This window comes from Bubalus kerabau, chromosome 1 (assembly GCF_029407905.1).
Source record: "Bubalus kerabau isolate K-KA32 ecotype Philippines breed swamp buffalo chromosome 1, PCC_UOA_SB_1v2, whole genome shotgun sequence".
Classification (NCBI taxonomy): domain Eukaryota; kingdom Metazoa; phylum Chordata; class Mammalia; order Artiodactyla; family Bovidae; genus Bubalus; species Bubalus kerabau.
This window is the reverse complement of record NC_073624.1, coordinates 11,957,685-11,973,543: the sequence shown is the minus strand read 5'-3', so window position 1 is coordinate 11,973,543 and position 15,859 is coordinate 11,957,685. Positions and strand designations below refer to the sequence as shown.

The 15,859-nt window shown below is 55.5% G+C and overlaps 1 protein-coding gene across 11 annotated transcripts in view; it reads left to right on the top strand.

The window, feature by feature from the left end:
* Positions 1-5,510, top strand: part of ERC1 (ELKS/RAB6-interacting/CAST family member 1) — a 272,013-nt gene extending 266,503 nt beyond the window's left edge. For 9 of the 11 annotated variants that reach the window (XM_055567813.1, XM_055567805.1, XM_055567835.1 and 6 more), the window contains one exon: positions 607-5,510. In XM_055567813.1, coding sequence (XP_055423788.1) covers positions 607-744 — 138 coding nt within the window. In that variant the 3' untranslated portion in view covers positions 745-5,510. The remainder of the gene's footprint in view (positions 1-606) is intronic. The other 2 variants (XR_008710256.1, XR_008710258.1) reach the window with 2 other exon arrangements.
* Positions 5,511-15,859: the final 10,349 nt, after the last annotated feature.

Below are 15,859 nucleotides of genomic sequence, written 5' to 3'. Positions count from 1 at the left end.
ACAGGAAGACTTCACATGGAAACGGACTCTTCTTCATCATTTCTTTTTTCTTTTTCTTTTTTAGCTTCACTGAGCTAAAATCGACAAAATAGTAATATATTTAAGGGGTACACATGATGGTGTGTTGTACACAGACATCGTGAACACTTTCTCCAGCCTTTCGGTTGAGTTAACACACGTTGTGTCACGATTTCCTCTTTTTCTGTATGAGAACCCCTAAGCCCTGCTCTCCTAGCAGATTTCAGTGTGTGACACGGTATTGTTGATGGTGGTCACCAGGTTGTACATTATACCTCAGACCTCATTCATCTCGGAAATGAAAGTTTGTGCCTTTTTACCCCCCACTTCCATTTCTCACATCTCCAGCCCCTGGCAGCCACTGTCCCTCTCTCTGCTGCTCGAATTTGACTTGACGTTTTTCCCTCCGGGTTCCATGTGTAGGTGATACCACGCACTGTTTGTCTTTCTCGTTCTGGCTCATTTCACTGAGCACGATGCCCTCCAGGCTCATCCACATGTTTGCCAGCGTCCTTCCTTTGTTGATGAAGGATAATTCTGAACTCAGTGCGAACAGGTTTGTTCACCTGAATCCGTCTCTCCTTTCAGCTTCAGAGCGAGCAGGAGAAAGGTGAGCGGGACAATGCCGAGTTGCAGGAGTTTGCTAACGCAGTCCTGCAGCAAATCGCGGATCACTGCCCTGACATCCTGGAGCAGGTGGTCAACGCCCTGGAAGAGTCATCCTGACCTCTCGCGGGAACAGCCGGCCCAGCAGCCCAAGCATTGAACCCGGGAGCCAGGAGAGGAGGCATATGAGGAACCGGGCCCTAGGCTCCTGGCACCAGACACACTACAGACCCTGTCCCGTCTCGTTTAATCCCTCCAGTGAGGCGCCAGCACCATTTCTCGTCTGTCTTCTAACCTGCTTCCTCCTTTGGGTGTCGTCCCCACACTAACTGTCCTGCCATCCTAGCCGCGCAAGCAGCCGAGTCTCCGTGGAGAGCTGCCCTCCAGCCATCAGCAGTGACACTGTGGATGCTGGTGGCTACATCCTGATGGGGACACAGGGAGAGCCCCCCTCCCCCATCCGTGGTATGAGGATGGAGTCTGGACACTGCGGAGCTCAGCTTTCTGGGGGATGCTTCACTGTGGACCCAAGCGCTATGTGTTCTGATACCAGAACAGGTGCTTTCCCCTAAAAGGGTTAAAAAAAAAAAAATCCCAAAAAGAGTATTAACAGAAAGAGAGGAGGAGGAGAGGGACCAGGGACCTGGAGCCAACGAGCTCTTCTCCTCTCCTGTCCGTGCTGGTGACTGTCCACAAGAGGCATCTGGGCAGGCCTGTGGGCGAGCCCTCGGGGAACCGGACTCCCTGCCTTCTGGTCCTGCGCTTGTCCTCAGCCTCTGGGTGAGTCGCTCTTCCTTGCTGCAGTGGGTCACATCTGTCACTAAAAGAGAAGAGGGCAGTGTGGCCACGCCTGCAGCTCTGCTTCTGTAGAATGTGACCGGTCCTCTGGGTCAGGCTGGCTTCCCTGGAACGTCTCTGTCTCACCCCTGAAGAGTGCTTCTGCCTCCCCCCACCCCACCCCTACCCTGCACTCCAGGTTTGGGCACACCCCGCTCCCCCCTGCCCCGCCCCCGCTGCAGCCTTCATCCTGACCCACAGCCTCAGCTGCACACGGATGTCGTTCATCACACATGCAATCATTCCCCTCTTCTGCTCAGACCGTGTATATGAAGTGCCTGCGTGGCTGCCAGGCACCAGCCATGAACACAGCCTCTGGGTGGGGTGGGGTCGAGGATTCTGTGAGATGCACCTGGTCCGATCTTAAGTCTTAATAGAGGGCAGCTTTTCCAGAAAAATCTTCCAGAAATCAGCGTTTCTCATTATAATGGAATTTATGGGTTTTGGGGGGCAAGAGGCTGCATCAGTTACTAGCCTGTAGGATAGGATCCCATCTTATGACTCAGAATTTGGGGGTTTGTTCCCCTGAAGGAGCGTGCTGTGTAAAGGGCTACGACGGTGGACGGTGTCTTCTCTGCACATCCATGTGCTTCTCAGTGAACTTGGCCGGCTCCATGTTGCAAATCAGAAAATCGACCCCAAAGTTGCAGATCCCGTTGAGAGTCCTGATGTCTTCCCCAAGCATAGACAGTGGCAGTCATAAATATCAGGCACCGAGAAACAGACCACTTAACCCGAATCTCGCCCTTTGATCACCTCCCTGGCCAGACACCCAGCAGATGCTCACATCCTCTGATAAAAGAGTTGCTGGGCTAAAGGGGTTTTCTCCTTCCCCTTCCCCAGTTACTCACCCAGAGAATCCGAGGCTGCCTGTCAGGTCGTCACAGCCGTCAGTCCTGTATCTTCCCACCAGCAGCCCGTGACGGTACCATTAACTTAAATGGTCACATCTCCAGCAGCCCCCACTCCCCGCCATAAACCAGCTTCCCCCAGTGAGAAGCTGTCGAGTGCTCCTTATCGAAGGTTTAAATGGACTCTGTTCATAAATTTCTTACTGAGATGTTTCCTGATAGCCGGGCTGGCCAGAGCAGGGGTGCCGCAGGGCTCAGACAGTAAGTGGTGGCCATTCGTAGTCAATTACCTCAACCCCATTTATTTATTGCACTGCCCATAAATCACGTAGAAAGCCCCGGTGTTTTAGGGCCTTAGTCCTGGAATCTCAAATTATCCACCACAATGGGAGGACCAAGGTAGAAGGACCTCCTCCCTGGCCTGCAGGAGGAAGAGGCCCCATGCAGGGCAGTGGCCCAACCAGCTCTTCTGGTGGTCTTCCAGGCCCTGCTGGGTCCACCTTCCCCGTCAGATAACGGTCCCTGCTGCCTGCCTGTGGATACCTGTAGGATTACTGTGGGCGGACACCATCTGTCTGTCCCTGATCCAGGCAGGACTCTCCTCTGCCTCCTGGGTGGTCCTCACACCTCAGTGGTTCTGGGGGCTGTTTGGTCCTGGATGAGGGTCAACTCTGGCTGAAGTTTAATAGTGAGCAAGGACCTGGCTATACCACGAGGGCAAATTGAATGTAATCTCCAGCATTTAGCATCTTACTGAGTGTAGTTCTCTCTCTGAGCCAACGTTTGCTGAAGGCTCAGTTCCTAGCACACAAGCCTTGTGTCCCCTGACCTCTTCTGGCTTCATGGTTGTAGGAGGTCATGAGCTGCTCCCGAAGGTCTGTGACCTTGGAGATGCACTGCAGGCCACCTAACATGCTCACCAAACTCTCCATCCCATTGGCACATCTTGTTGCCCTGAGCACCTCGAGCTCTGTCCCCAGGTAACAGTTGTCACGGGGGGGGGGGGGGCAGCGAGAAGGAGAGTGGGTGGCACTGACCTGGGGTGAAGGGCAGAAGCATCTCACAGTGCCCGTCTCCTCTTCCTGGGTCCTGCCCCTCCATCGCAGGCACTCGCTGGGCTTGTGATGAAGCATCTGGGTGCAGGTCTGCAAGGATGTGGACAGTGTTTGAAATGGAAAAGACGTCAGGTGGGCTCTCACGTGTGAAGAAGGGAGCGGGGCTTTGCAACTCCGTCTCAACTCTGACCACGTATCTGACCATCTGAAGGTGGCCTGAGAGCTCCCTCTTCCTAACTCGTCTTAGGAACACAAGTGAAGCAGACGGAACCCAAGGCTCTTCTAGCATGGACGGCAGCAGCTGGGCTCACCCTTTGTGTCCAGAAAGGTCTGTTGGGCTTTCCAGCAGATCACCCGCCCCCCGGAGCGAGAGGAGGAGAGGAAGTCATCTCCAGGTGTCGGTGACTGCTGACGGTCAGGATTTGCTGCTGACCCAACCCACGTGCCCTTCCATGCCCCCCGTGGACTCCACCATGTCAGCAAAGCCCCAGGGCGGGGAAAGAGCAAGGGTGGACTTGGGCTCAAGTGGCTCTTCCTGAGTCCCCGTGGACCCTGTGTGAGCCCCCAACCCCACCCCAGCCTCATCTCCCATCAGCGGCGGAGCGCAGGGCTGCGGTGGGAGCCGGGGGTGAAGAGGGAGGGGCAGCCGGCCATACAGACCCAGGCCCACCCACCACTGCCAGCCCTGACCCCTCAGCAGGGGCGCAACCATCAAAGAAAGGTCTTGAGAGGAATCTGGTGTTTCCTCCCCGGACACTAAGGGAACACAGGAAGAAAACAGGGAAAATCTTTCTGAACAAAATGGCTGTCCTGTCCTTTTTAAGCAAAAACTTTTCAAACTTTTTAGTGTCAAAACTGTAACCAAGTGTCTCCTGGTTTTTCCCAGCTTGTGTGGCAAGTGCTGTGACCCCCATCATAAGTGTTTCTCCTCCTGACCCCGGGGGAGCGGTGGATTAGGGACTGATTTATGGGGAGTGGGCTTCTGTCCCTCCCTACCTCCTCTTTCGTTTCTCTGCTTGTCGATATTGTCCGTGTGGTTCAGAGAATCTGGGCGGTTCCATTGTGGCCATTGTTGACATTATTAAGATATTACAGAGTAGTTGTAGAACTGAAAAATTAAAGAGCTGTGTTTCTAAAAAAAAAAATCAAACCAATATCATGTTAACAAAGGAATTCAAGCTCTGGGGCAGCCAGACACCGCCCCTCTCCCCTTAAGGTGGCCGAGGTGGCAGCCGGGCCAGCTGCTGGGGAGACGCCAGGTCCAGATCCAGGCAGGCAACCGGCCGCTGAGCTCGGGAGAGGCTCCTGGGGCCCAGCTTGCCTATCCACCCTCAGGGACTCTGCCAGAGGCTCCCAGATCCTTGACCCCATAGCTGCCCTCACCCCCACACTGGCCCCTGCCCAGCGTGCCAGGTCCCATGTGGTCACCTGGGCCTGGCGCTGGCCCCTGAGACCCGCACCAGCCACAGAGCCTCCTCCTGCCCACTTGGTGCTATACTCTTTGGGGCCCATCCAGAATGGGCCAAGCCCCAGCCAGCCTGGAGCCTGCGGTCCAGGTTGGGGGCCGGCTCAGAGCCCAGCCCCTCTGGCATCAGTCCCTGCAGCCTTTCCCTGAAAGCTTGTGAGACCCCCGCCCCAGGCTGCCCGTCTGGGCCCCAGCAATGGCCTGGCCAGGAAAGGAGGTGTCCCCCACTGAGCCAGAGAGCCCGGCCCTGGTGGGGCTGCTTCCCCCACACCACCACAGCAGTATTGCACACGCCCTGGACCCCCAGGGGCAGCCCAGGGCGCTCGAGTCCAGCAGGTGTGCAGGGCATAGACTGGGGTCTCCCATGGTTCCCCTGCCCCCCGGCTTCAGGAGGGAGAGCTGCCCCTGCTGAGGAGCCGGGGCCCCGGGCGCTGACCCTGCAGCTTGAGTCCTTTTGGCGACAGTAGCGGCCGAGGGGGTGGTGTCTGAGTGGGCCCACCACTGCCGTCCACTGCACGCCGGCCCGCAGTGTCGCTGACACGACCATGATGTTACAGAGAAACTGTGTTAGAGTCGACTTTGCCTTGATAACTATTGTAAACACTTTGTTCATTTTTTTTTTCTTTTTTATTCACAAACTAAATCCATCAGGAAATTATAAAGTTATTTAAAAATCGCGTGCTGTCTTTCTTTGAGCCTCATGCAGTCTGCTCATCCAGGCAGGATGTGTCCTCAGATGCTAGAAAGGTAGGAGAGGCCAGCGGTCCCCGCGCGGTCAGCCACACCAGGGATCCCTGGGAAGCAGGGATGCTCGGGTCACGGGAGGGCAGAGGAGTGGACAGCACCCCGGCCCTGACAGGCTGACAGTGACTCTCTGAAAAGGGGGAGCCCCTCTGGGCATCCACCTGGACTCGGGGCTGGCCGCCCCCCTTACTGTGGATCACGGTTTGCATGCCAGGGCCCCCACTTCACTCTGTCCCAGAGCAGCCCCCATGGGTCTGATTCAGATGGGGCTGGAGCCACGCCCCACCCCCAACCCCGGGATATGTGCTGACATGTATACCCTGGACCACATGAGCTGCAGAATCGGACAGAATGGGGGCCGGGAACAAGGAGGGTGTTGGGGGCTGCCAAGACCATCAGCTGGAAAGATTGGCAGCTCTGGGCCTGATGTCGAGAAGTTCTTCTGGGGACTTTGGTGAGAGTTATTTTTTTCTGCTTCACTTTGTTTCTCTGTCTGCTGCACAGGGGACTCAGCCCACTCGCCGCATTCCCTCCCTCTCCATACAGGTTCTGCAGTCCACTGACATTGGCACACGGGCCGAACACTTCCCTCCCGCAGCCTTGCCCACACCCGGCTCTGCCTGGCCTCGCTCCCTCCAGCAGGGAAGGCCTAGAGTGTGCATAGTCTCGCTGCAGGATGTGTGTTTTGCTGCATAAATGAAATCGCCACCACGCGCCAATGTGTCCACCACAGCGAGCTGTTGGGTGACACTGTTCGCTGTCCCCAGGGTCTCCCATTCATCCTGCCTTGCTGCATGCTGATTCGCCCCGTGGTCACCTGCTCAGCTGCAGACAGAGGGACGCAGAGGCCACGAGGTGTAAGGAGAAGACGTGAGAGGAGAACTTGGCAGTGGAGAATTCCGCCCGTGAACTTGGTTTCTTCTCTGCACTGGGAGAAGACTATGATTTGGAGCCTCTTGGGCTGGCTCGAAGATACTTAGGAGCTGGTTAGACCCTGAGGGAGCATTCCAAGGAAGCTGGTTTGAGATCCACACGCTTTCCCAGGTGTTGAGGAGTGTGGGAGAGGGCCCTGGACTCGCAGCCCAGAGCCTCCGCCGCCCTTGACCTCAGCCCGGCTACGTTCTCTAGGTCACAGGCCATGATGAGGATAATGGGCAATTGTGTTTCTTTTGCTTGAGTGAAGAACTGCATTCTTCAGGTCTGCAGCTGCTCTGAGACCACCCAGCAGGTGCACCCGGAGGCGGCCCCCAGCAGGACGTGAACGTGGAGACCAGCCCATGAGTGTCGCTGAAGCCAGCGGCTCCTGCTGGGTCGGCTCGGGCTCCAGTTTCCTTTTCTTGTGACTTTATTCCTCAGGGCTCCTTTTGGACTTTGGTGGGAAGCCATGGTGTCCATCCGCCCCCCTCCAGAGCTGTGGGTGGGCAGTGGGTGGCCTCCACCCCCGGACAGCTCAGGGAGACGGGAGCTGGGGGCTCCACCTGGCTCTCCTTGGATTGTCACCGCAGTGAAAAGTCAGGATGAACCGCGGCTTCAGGAGCCTCCTGACACTTCAGGAGAAAAGAGAACATGAGTAGCCACTAGGCCTGGGTCTGTGGGGCCACCGTGGGACATCCCCAGGGGGCCTGATGGGTGGCTGTCCAGGAGAGGCCAGGCCAGCGGATGCCCACCCTGCTGGACGGGCGGAGAGCCAGGGCAGAGCAGGGCTTGGCCCGTGGGAACCTCGGCCGTGCACGAGAAGGCGAGGGTCCAGAAGTCAGACGACGGGATCGCCTTCTGGTCTGTGCTGTGTGTCAGGCTCTGGCCTCGAGAATTCACCTGGCTTCTCTCATCTTCAGTTTCCTCATTTTAAAACAGGGATAAGGATGCCCACTGCCACAGGTGTGGGAACACAAGGCCTGGAGAGGGGGTTTCTCCGGTAGGGGTCACCAGCCTCTTCGCCTGCCCTGTTCCAGCACCTGACCCCCCGCCGGAACTTGGCCACGGTGCCCTCACCCGGGGGCGTCAGATGCCAGCAGTCACATGGCTTCTGCTTTAGAGGGCAAAGCCCAGATGCCAATGTGCTGTCTCATTGGCCAGGCCGCGCCAATCTCCCAGGGATGGGCTCCTGAATGCGGGCTTTGTCCGCCCGCCTCTTAGTCACGGTGACAAAGGACACCCGGGAGACGGGAACCTGACGCCGGATTCTTGAGCCAGGACGTCAGCGCTGCAGAGTCCAGCCTGCAGCCCCCAACATGGACTGGAACCTGCAGACGCTGCGGGGATGCTCTGACCCCGGCTCCCCGCCCAGGCCGGAGGCTGGAAAGTCCCTGAGGGCGGGCGTCTGCTCCTCCTCTGGCCCCGAATGCAGTGGTGCATACTTGGGCTCATAGTGGAACCCGCCAGGCATGAGAACGGGCCTGCTCCCGTCAGGTCTCCCACGAGCTTTAACTCCAGGATGGTCCCACAGCTGTGTCGCTGGACGTGCATTAGCTGGGCATCTGCTAGAAGGCGGCCTCCCCTGCACACTGGACCTCAGAGCCAGCCTGCGGAGCCCCGGCTGCCCCCTGCTCAGGGCCAGGGTGGCTGGGAGAGGGGCAGTCTGGGCCTGACCCTGGAGCTCGGGACCCCGCGAGGGTCTCACTGTGGAAGGCCTCACCATCTGCACCCCCTGGGCTCAGGTCCTCGGGGGCGTGGAATTTCCTTCAGTGCCCCTGAGCTGACTGATGAGGCTCCTTCCTACCTCACGGCCGGGGGGCAGAGACCCCGCGTCTAAGGCAGGTGCTGCTGCTTCAGAAGAGAGTCTCTGTACTGAAGGCTCGATGGATGTTCTGGGAACTTGCCAGGGACTGAGACGCAACTGGTCTTTGTAAAGGTGCCTCCCCTCCCCAGAGTGTGTGTGTGAGTGCACGCGTGCGCATGTGTACACTCCGGGTTCACACACCCCCGTACAAGCTTTGGCTCAGTGTGAGGGTCTCCCTGCGATGAAGGAAATGAGTAAAAAGCTTTAACATTTTTGTTCCCCTTGGAGGCCTGCAAAGAAGGTGTTAAGAGCACAAGATTTAAATCATAAATTTTATTAAAAGCCAAGCAGCCCGACATGTGGCTGTTGCCAACTTGGACGGTCTTTGGGGTGAAGCCGCCCTGAGCTAATCCAGAAGGAATCAGAGGGGGAAGCGGGTGGAGCCTCGGCCGGCAGGAGTGGGGAGGCTCGTGCCCCAGGATCCTTCCCTTCACCCTCCCTCACGCTCCTTCTTCAACCAGTGGAGCCTCCAGCCCCCAGGACTCCAGGTAAGGGGGAGGAGCAGCCACTCCAGCTGGCCCAGGACTGGCCACAGGTGCCCCCCGAGTGGCATTTGGGAGACACGCAGGACAGGGAGCCCCAGCTGCCCTACCATCCTCTCCACCCTCCTGCAACAGCTGGGGTTCTGTGTCCAGGACACCCAGGAAATGCCCCTCCCCAGACCTGCTGGAATGGGAGACCCCCTCTTTCCGAGGATGGGGGCCCTACCTGGCCTCTCACGAGACACAGGAAGCTATGTGAAATCCTCTGACCTGGGAAGCAGCACCTCCCAGGACGGACGGGATCAGGGTGCAGAGATTGGGCAGAGGGGCTCCCCCAGGACAGCCTCGCCTCCAACCCAAGCCACTCCCGGATGCCTCCCTGGCCCCAGCCCAGCCCTTGCCCCGAGGGGAGCTCTGTGTCAGCTCCGAGGGGAGCTCTGCGTCACAAGGGTCACTGTGACTTTGTGCCTTGAGCTCTGCAGCCCACTCACCAAGGGTGGGAGCACGGCTCAGCAGCGCCTCGGCCGAGGGGCTGAAGCCCCACCCCTGAGCTGGACCCAGGGGGCCTCCGCCGTGGACAGGGGCCCTGGATCTGTCCGGCCAGACTTCCTGTCTTTACTAAAGCGTTGGTTGCATTATAAGGTGTTAAAAATCACCAGCACAGCTTGGAACCAGCCACGACCTCTTCCAAGCCTCCCAGTGTCGTCGGGGAGTGCAGACAGAACCTTTCCACCCAGAACCTCTAGACCCCTCAAAGCTCCCAAGAGCAGGGAGGGGCCCTCTAATCCCCCTGGGGATGACTTCCCACCTATGTGTACGTAGGTAACTCTGTGAACAGCGATTTAATATTCTCAGCTGGATACGTGTGTCTACAAACCAGGGCTTCTGAGTGTAATCACTTCCTCCTGGAGCTTCTGCAATTCTCCCCCTGCCCCCCCGGGAAGGCGGGGGCATGGAGGGACGTGCCAGGGCCTAGTGGGGAAGCAAGGGCTGCAGGGGCTACACTGGCCGCAGTGAGGGCGGGAGTCACCCTGGGGTCGGGGAGAGACGAGGTTGCCCCCGCCCCCCGGCGGCTGCTCCCCCAAGCCTGACAGACCTTCCCAGTAGCCACCTTCTCTTTCCTTCTCTCCTGTTTTCTCTCTTTGCTTAACAAGATTCCACCCCCCTGCCAAATGTCCTCCTCCTCCACGTGCAGGAGACCCAGGCCTGGGAACTGCCCAGTTTGCAAGGATCAGGGATAGTCAGGTTCTCCCATTCCAGCAGGTCTGGGGAGGAGCATTTCCTGAGTGTCCTGGACACAGAACCCCAGCTGTTGGCAGCCGGGCAGGCTGGCGGGCAGTTCCCCCGCCAGACGCCGGGTTTTCTGTCTTCATGCCACCAACGTTTCCTGGGGCACCTTCTGTTTGCAGGTCTGCGTCAGTCGCCACGGCTGGGGGTGACTCAAGGCCCCAGGGTGGGCGCCAACTCCCCTGTGTCCACCCACCAGCGCCCCACTGAAGCACCCCAGGGTTTGTGGTTGTCCTGCCCCCGTGGCCCTCTGTGAGTTTAATAAACAAGACTGAGAGGGGAGTGATTTACAGAGAACGGGCAGTGCCCTCGGTCACCCAGCCACGAGTGGAGGACAGGAGGGGCTCCTGGTGAAGGCCTGGCCAGACGCCAAGCCCACCCTTTATGTGACGACTGTGTCCTGTCCACGTTTCAGACGGATGTTGAGTGAGACCGCGGCCCACATCTATTCTTTCTTCAGTGTACCCTGTGCTAACAGGAGCAGCTGGAGTGTCTTGCGGTGTGTTATTCGCTTCAGTTGTGTCCAACTCTTTTGCAACCCCATGGACTGTAGCCCATCAGACTCCTCCGTCCATGGGGTTATCTAGGCAAGAATGCTGGAGTGGGTTGCCATTCCCTACTCCAGGTATTTTCCCGGCCCAGAAATCGAACCCGCGTCTCTTACCTCTCCTGCGTTGGCGGGACAGTGACACTTTACCACTAGCACTACCTGGGAAGCCTACGTTGTGTACTTACCAATAGTTAAAGGTATAAATGTTATTTACATATTTTTTAATCACACGCAAAATTTTCTTTTTTTTTTTTAAAGGCTGATCCACAGCGAACACCTGCTGTCTTGGGCACTGTTGCTCTCTAGTCTAGTCTTTCAAGGTTCCTCTTGAATGAAGCCCTAGGTGGTCTGCCAGGCACCAAGGCCCATCCACTGCCTGGTCACTGCTCTTAGCTCCCCGGGTCCAGCAGCCCTGGGCCTCCCCTCTCCCTTGCTCAGCCCTGGCCCTAGTTTGAACCAGGGTCTCTGGAATATTGACAGTGTCCTGGCAGCGCCTACTGCCCCATCGCCAAAGCTCCCACCGCCCACCAGCCCCAGGCTGCCCAGCCAGTCTTTTGCCCCCTCTTGTCTGCCCTAAAGGACACCTGCCTGCTTCCTCCACTTTCCAAACAGGGAGGAGGGCATAAGGAGGTTGAGTAAACTACCTTTTATTAGATTTATTTGGTTTAGAGCAGAAACCCTCTGAGGAATTCACTTCATATAGGAAGTGGAGAGAGGCTGCTTTCTATTAAGGGGTCACCCAAATGCCCCTCTTGTTACAGGGCCCCCTGGACTACACACAGCTCCCCTTACCCTTTCAGGCTGCCAGTTTGACTCTGAGTAGATTTTTATGTTAGAAAATTCTTCCTTATAGACTTGTAGGTGATTACAGCTGGAAAGGATCTTGAAAACAGTCCTGTGCAGGACTTCTCTGGTGGCACAGTGGATAAGAATCTGCCTTTGCTGACAAAGGTCTGTCTAGTCAAAGCTGTGGTTTTTCCAGTAGTCATGTGTGGATGTGAGAGTTGGACCATAAAGAAGGCTGAGCGCTGAAGAATTGATGCTTTTGAACCATGGTGTTGTAGAAGACTCTTGAGAGTCCCTTAGACTGCAAGGAGATCAAACCAGTCTGTTCTAAAGGAAATCAGTCCTAAATATTCACTGGAAGGACTGAAACTCCAATACTTTGGCCACCTGATGTGAAGAACTGACTCTCTGGAAAAGCCCCTGATGCTGGGAAAGATTGGAGGCAGGAGGAGAAGGGGCGAAAGAGGATGGGATGGTTGGATGGCATCACCAACTCGATGGACATGAGTTTGAGTGAGCTCTGGGAGTTGGTGATGGACAGGGAGGCCTGGCTTGATGCAGTCTTTGGGGTCACAAAGAGTCGGACATGACTGAGGAACTGAACTGAACCAGACACAGGTTCGATCCCCAGCCCAGGAGGATTCCACATGATGCAGAGCAACTGAGCCCGTGCACCACAACCACTGAACCCACGCTCTAGAGCCCTCGAGCCGCAACTACTGAAGCCCACTCGCCCTAGAGCTGCACACCGCAGCTACTGAGCCCACATGCTGCAACTTCTGAAGACTGCATGCCCTACAGCCTGTGCTGCACAAGAGAAGCCCCTGCAATAAGAAGCCCGTGGACCGCAATAAACAGTGGCCCCTACTTGCTGCAGCTAGAGAAAGCCTGCACGAGGCAACCAAGACCCAGTGCTACCAAAACTAACTAAATAACTAAAGTATATATTAAGAAAACACAGAACAAAACCCTGTCCAATCTCTTCATTTTAAACAGAAGGAAGTCTGGAAACATTCCTAAATGTGGGAGTCAGGGGCCCATGGCCACTTAGAGGCAGCGCCAGACCTCTGCCCTGCAGCCTGGGCTCCCTCCAGCGCTGGGGTCCCAGCCCCACCTGAATCACAGGCCACCTGGAGCCCTTTCCCGCTGTGGTCCCTGCTCGAGGAGCCTCCTTGTCCACTGGCAGAGAAGGGCATGTCTTCCCCAAGGTCTGCTCAGTAGAGGCCAGGCACAGGCTGTGCCTGGATCCACTTCAAGCCCTTCCTACCACAGCAAGAATAACTCTGTGCTACCAGAAACAGCAAAGATCCAAACAGGCGTGGACACCTCACTGATGCCACCCATGGAGGCAGCATCTCACATTTTTTTGAAAAAAGTCGGTGTCCAGGGGAGACGGCAGAAGACTGGTGATGCTCACTGGGATTCTCAAATTGCCAGCAACTGCAAAGCATAAAAGTGAGCCTCAGAGATTCGCCCTGTTGCAGAACTATGCACTGTTACTGCTTCCTAGGTTTGTACCAAATTGAATTACCGTATCCGAGAACAGTGCCACTATGTACTGAACTTCACACATAGCCTCTAAAGGACTTGAGGAAAAAAGCCCAAATAACTTGGAAATAACGTTCAAACATAACTTCTCAACCCAACTACCAGACTGATGGAGCAGTTTCAAAGGAGTTATCATGATATTTGAGAAATAAGAAAACCCTAAAATATTAACACTTTAAAACTTTGACTTCTTCACGAAGAAAAGGGATGTCACAGACTGCCTCTGATATTCTGGGGTGAGTGTGGGGTGACTGCCTGAATGAAAGGGCTGGTGCACCCATCGCACCCCTACCCCAAAAGATCCCATCAAGAAAGAAAATGAGTCTAATTTGGTGTGACCAATTAGTGGCTCAGCAGTAAAATATCTGCCTGCCAATGCAGGATATACAAGAGATAAGGGTTCGATCCTTGAGTTGGGAAGATTCCCTGGAGGAGGAAATGACAACCCACTCCAGTATTCTTGCCTAGAGAATTCCCCTGCACTGGGAGCTTGGAGTCTTACCCACTGGACCACCAGGGAAGTCCCTTAACCATTTTTTTAAACATGGGCCCCTCACTTTCATTTTGTAGGAAGTCTTGATTGCAGGCTTTGCCATCCGTACAGTCTCTGCTCAGCTGTGGATCGTGTGTCTTCTGATGAAACGATAGATGCTGAAATTTGAATTTCATCTAATTTTCATATCTCATGTAATATTATTCTTTTCAAACATTTTTTTCCAACCACTTAAAAACGGAGCTGTTCTCAGCTCACAGGTCATGCAGGGAGCGGCAGCAGGATTTGCCCCTGAGGTATGGTCTGCTGACCCCTGACCTGGGAATACCAGAATTTTCCCCTTGTCACAACTCTGGCCCCGGGCTGGGTTCCAGGGCTTGATGAGGTTGCTCTGCAAGGTGGTGCCTTTTACTAAGTAGCCTGAATGGACCACATTTTGTTCACCTGTTGAAGAACACGTGGGCCATTTCCAGCTATGGGCTGTTACAAAGAGTTGCCGTGAACTTCCAGGTTTTGTGGAGCACAAGGTTTCATTTCTCTGGGGTAAATGCCCAGGGGTGCAATTGCTGGATTATATGGTAAGTGTATGTTTGGTTTTTTAAGAAATTGCCAGACTCTTCTCCAGTGTGGCTGCACCATTTTGAATTCCTGCCGGCAACTTCCGAGAGATCCAGCTTCCTATTTCAGCTGTTCTCGTGGGTCTCCAGTGACACCTCCCTATGGAATTCGTTGGCGTGTCCCTAGTGGCAGGCGGGATGAGCACCCTGATTCTTGAATGACCTTGAGGCCACTTTCAATCTGTGGGCGTGCAGCGGCCCCAGCACTCCTTGTTGCGAGGACTGTTCGTCTCCCATTGAAGAAGCTTTGTCGCAGTGTTTGGGAGTGCCTGTGTGGGTCTGTTCCCAGGCTCCATTGGCCTGTGTCCTTCCGCTAAGGCCATGCTGTCTTGATTACTCCAACTATATTCAAGTACAGAAATTATTCCCAGTTTATTCTTCCAAACTGAGTTAATTTTAAGACTCTAGATTTCATTCTAGGCTGAGACAAACCCAGGAAATTTCAACACAAATTGGGTCATTTGGCAAACTTTTTAGGACTCTGGAAGAAGGTGTGTTTTTTCCCCCACAAGGATGGATGGACATACTCCCTCTTTTTTTTTTTCCTGTTTTTTTTCCCCCTTATTATGGTAAAATATAAATCACATGAAATTTACTATTGTAACCACTTGTAAGTGTCCAGTCCAATAGGGTTAAGTGCATTCCCACTGCTGTCCAACCATCTGGGTCCAGACGTGTTCACTGTCCCTGGCTGAAGCCCCGCCCCTCCCCCGGCCCCCGCCAGCCTCTCTTCTCCTTTCCTCTCTGTGTGTTTGACTGTTCTCGGGGCCTCACATAAGTGGAGTCGCACAGCATTTGTCCTTCTGTGTCTGGCTTATGTCACTGAGCACAATGACCTCAAGTTTCATCCATTCTGTAGCTTGAGTCAAGTTTTCTTTCCTTTTTAAGACTGAATAACGTTCCACTGTGTTTCTACCACTGTGTTTATCCACCCATCCGTCAGCTGGCGTTTGAGCTGTTTCCACCTCTGCGCTCTGGTGAAGGACGCTGCCGTGAGCACGAGGTCCGGTGCATCTTCTCCGTCCCCGGGTTTCATGCCCGGGAGGGGACCAGCCTCTCCTCTGTCAGGCGTTCAAACCTCTGCTTTCTTCACTCCTCCGGTTAAGACCCCAGGGACCAGGTGCCAGTGGGTCCGAGGGGCCACTAGAGGGAGCCCCCCACCCTGGGATCCCATGGGTCTGATTTCCTGGCAGCCTCTGGCTGGTGGAAGTGGGGTTGGGGAAACTCGAGACCACCGCAGAGGAAACAGCCTCCATGCTGCTTAGCGACTGATCCCCGCTGTCTTCCCCCAGCTTGAGCAGCTTCAGGGGTCTTTCCTGGACCTACAGGCATTGTCCCAGCATTGTTTTATTAAAAGCCTAGAGTCTCCAGCCACTGGGGGCGAGAGAACTGGAGTTTCCTTGATTCTTAGTTTGCGGGGAAATTGTTTTCCTGCCTCCTTGTGAGCTTGAACAGATTACACAGAAAAGCACTTTATCTTCTGCATTTCTCCCACGGCCTCCAGCCCAGCCCCCCATCCCACCAACCACTGCTATTTATAGAGCCCGGCCAGCTTGATTCCCACCCCTGAGTGATGGCGGGGGTGGGATGGAGACCCTGGGTGTTGGGGCAGAGTTTGGAGAAGGCTCTGTCTCCACAGCGGCTCTTGTACACCTGGGGACAGGTGAGGCCTGACCGGGGTCCCCGTGGCCTGGCTGGGGCTCACCAGCATGATGGGATGGCATCGTCAGAATGCAGTTGT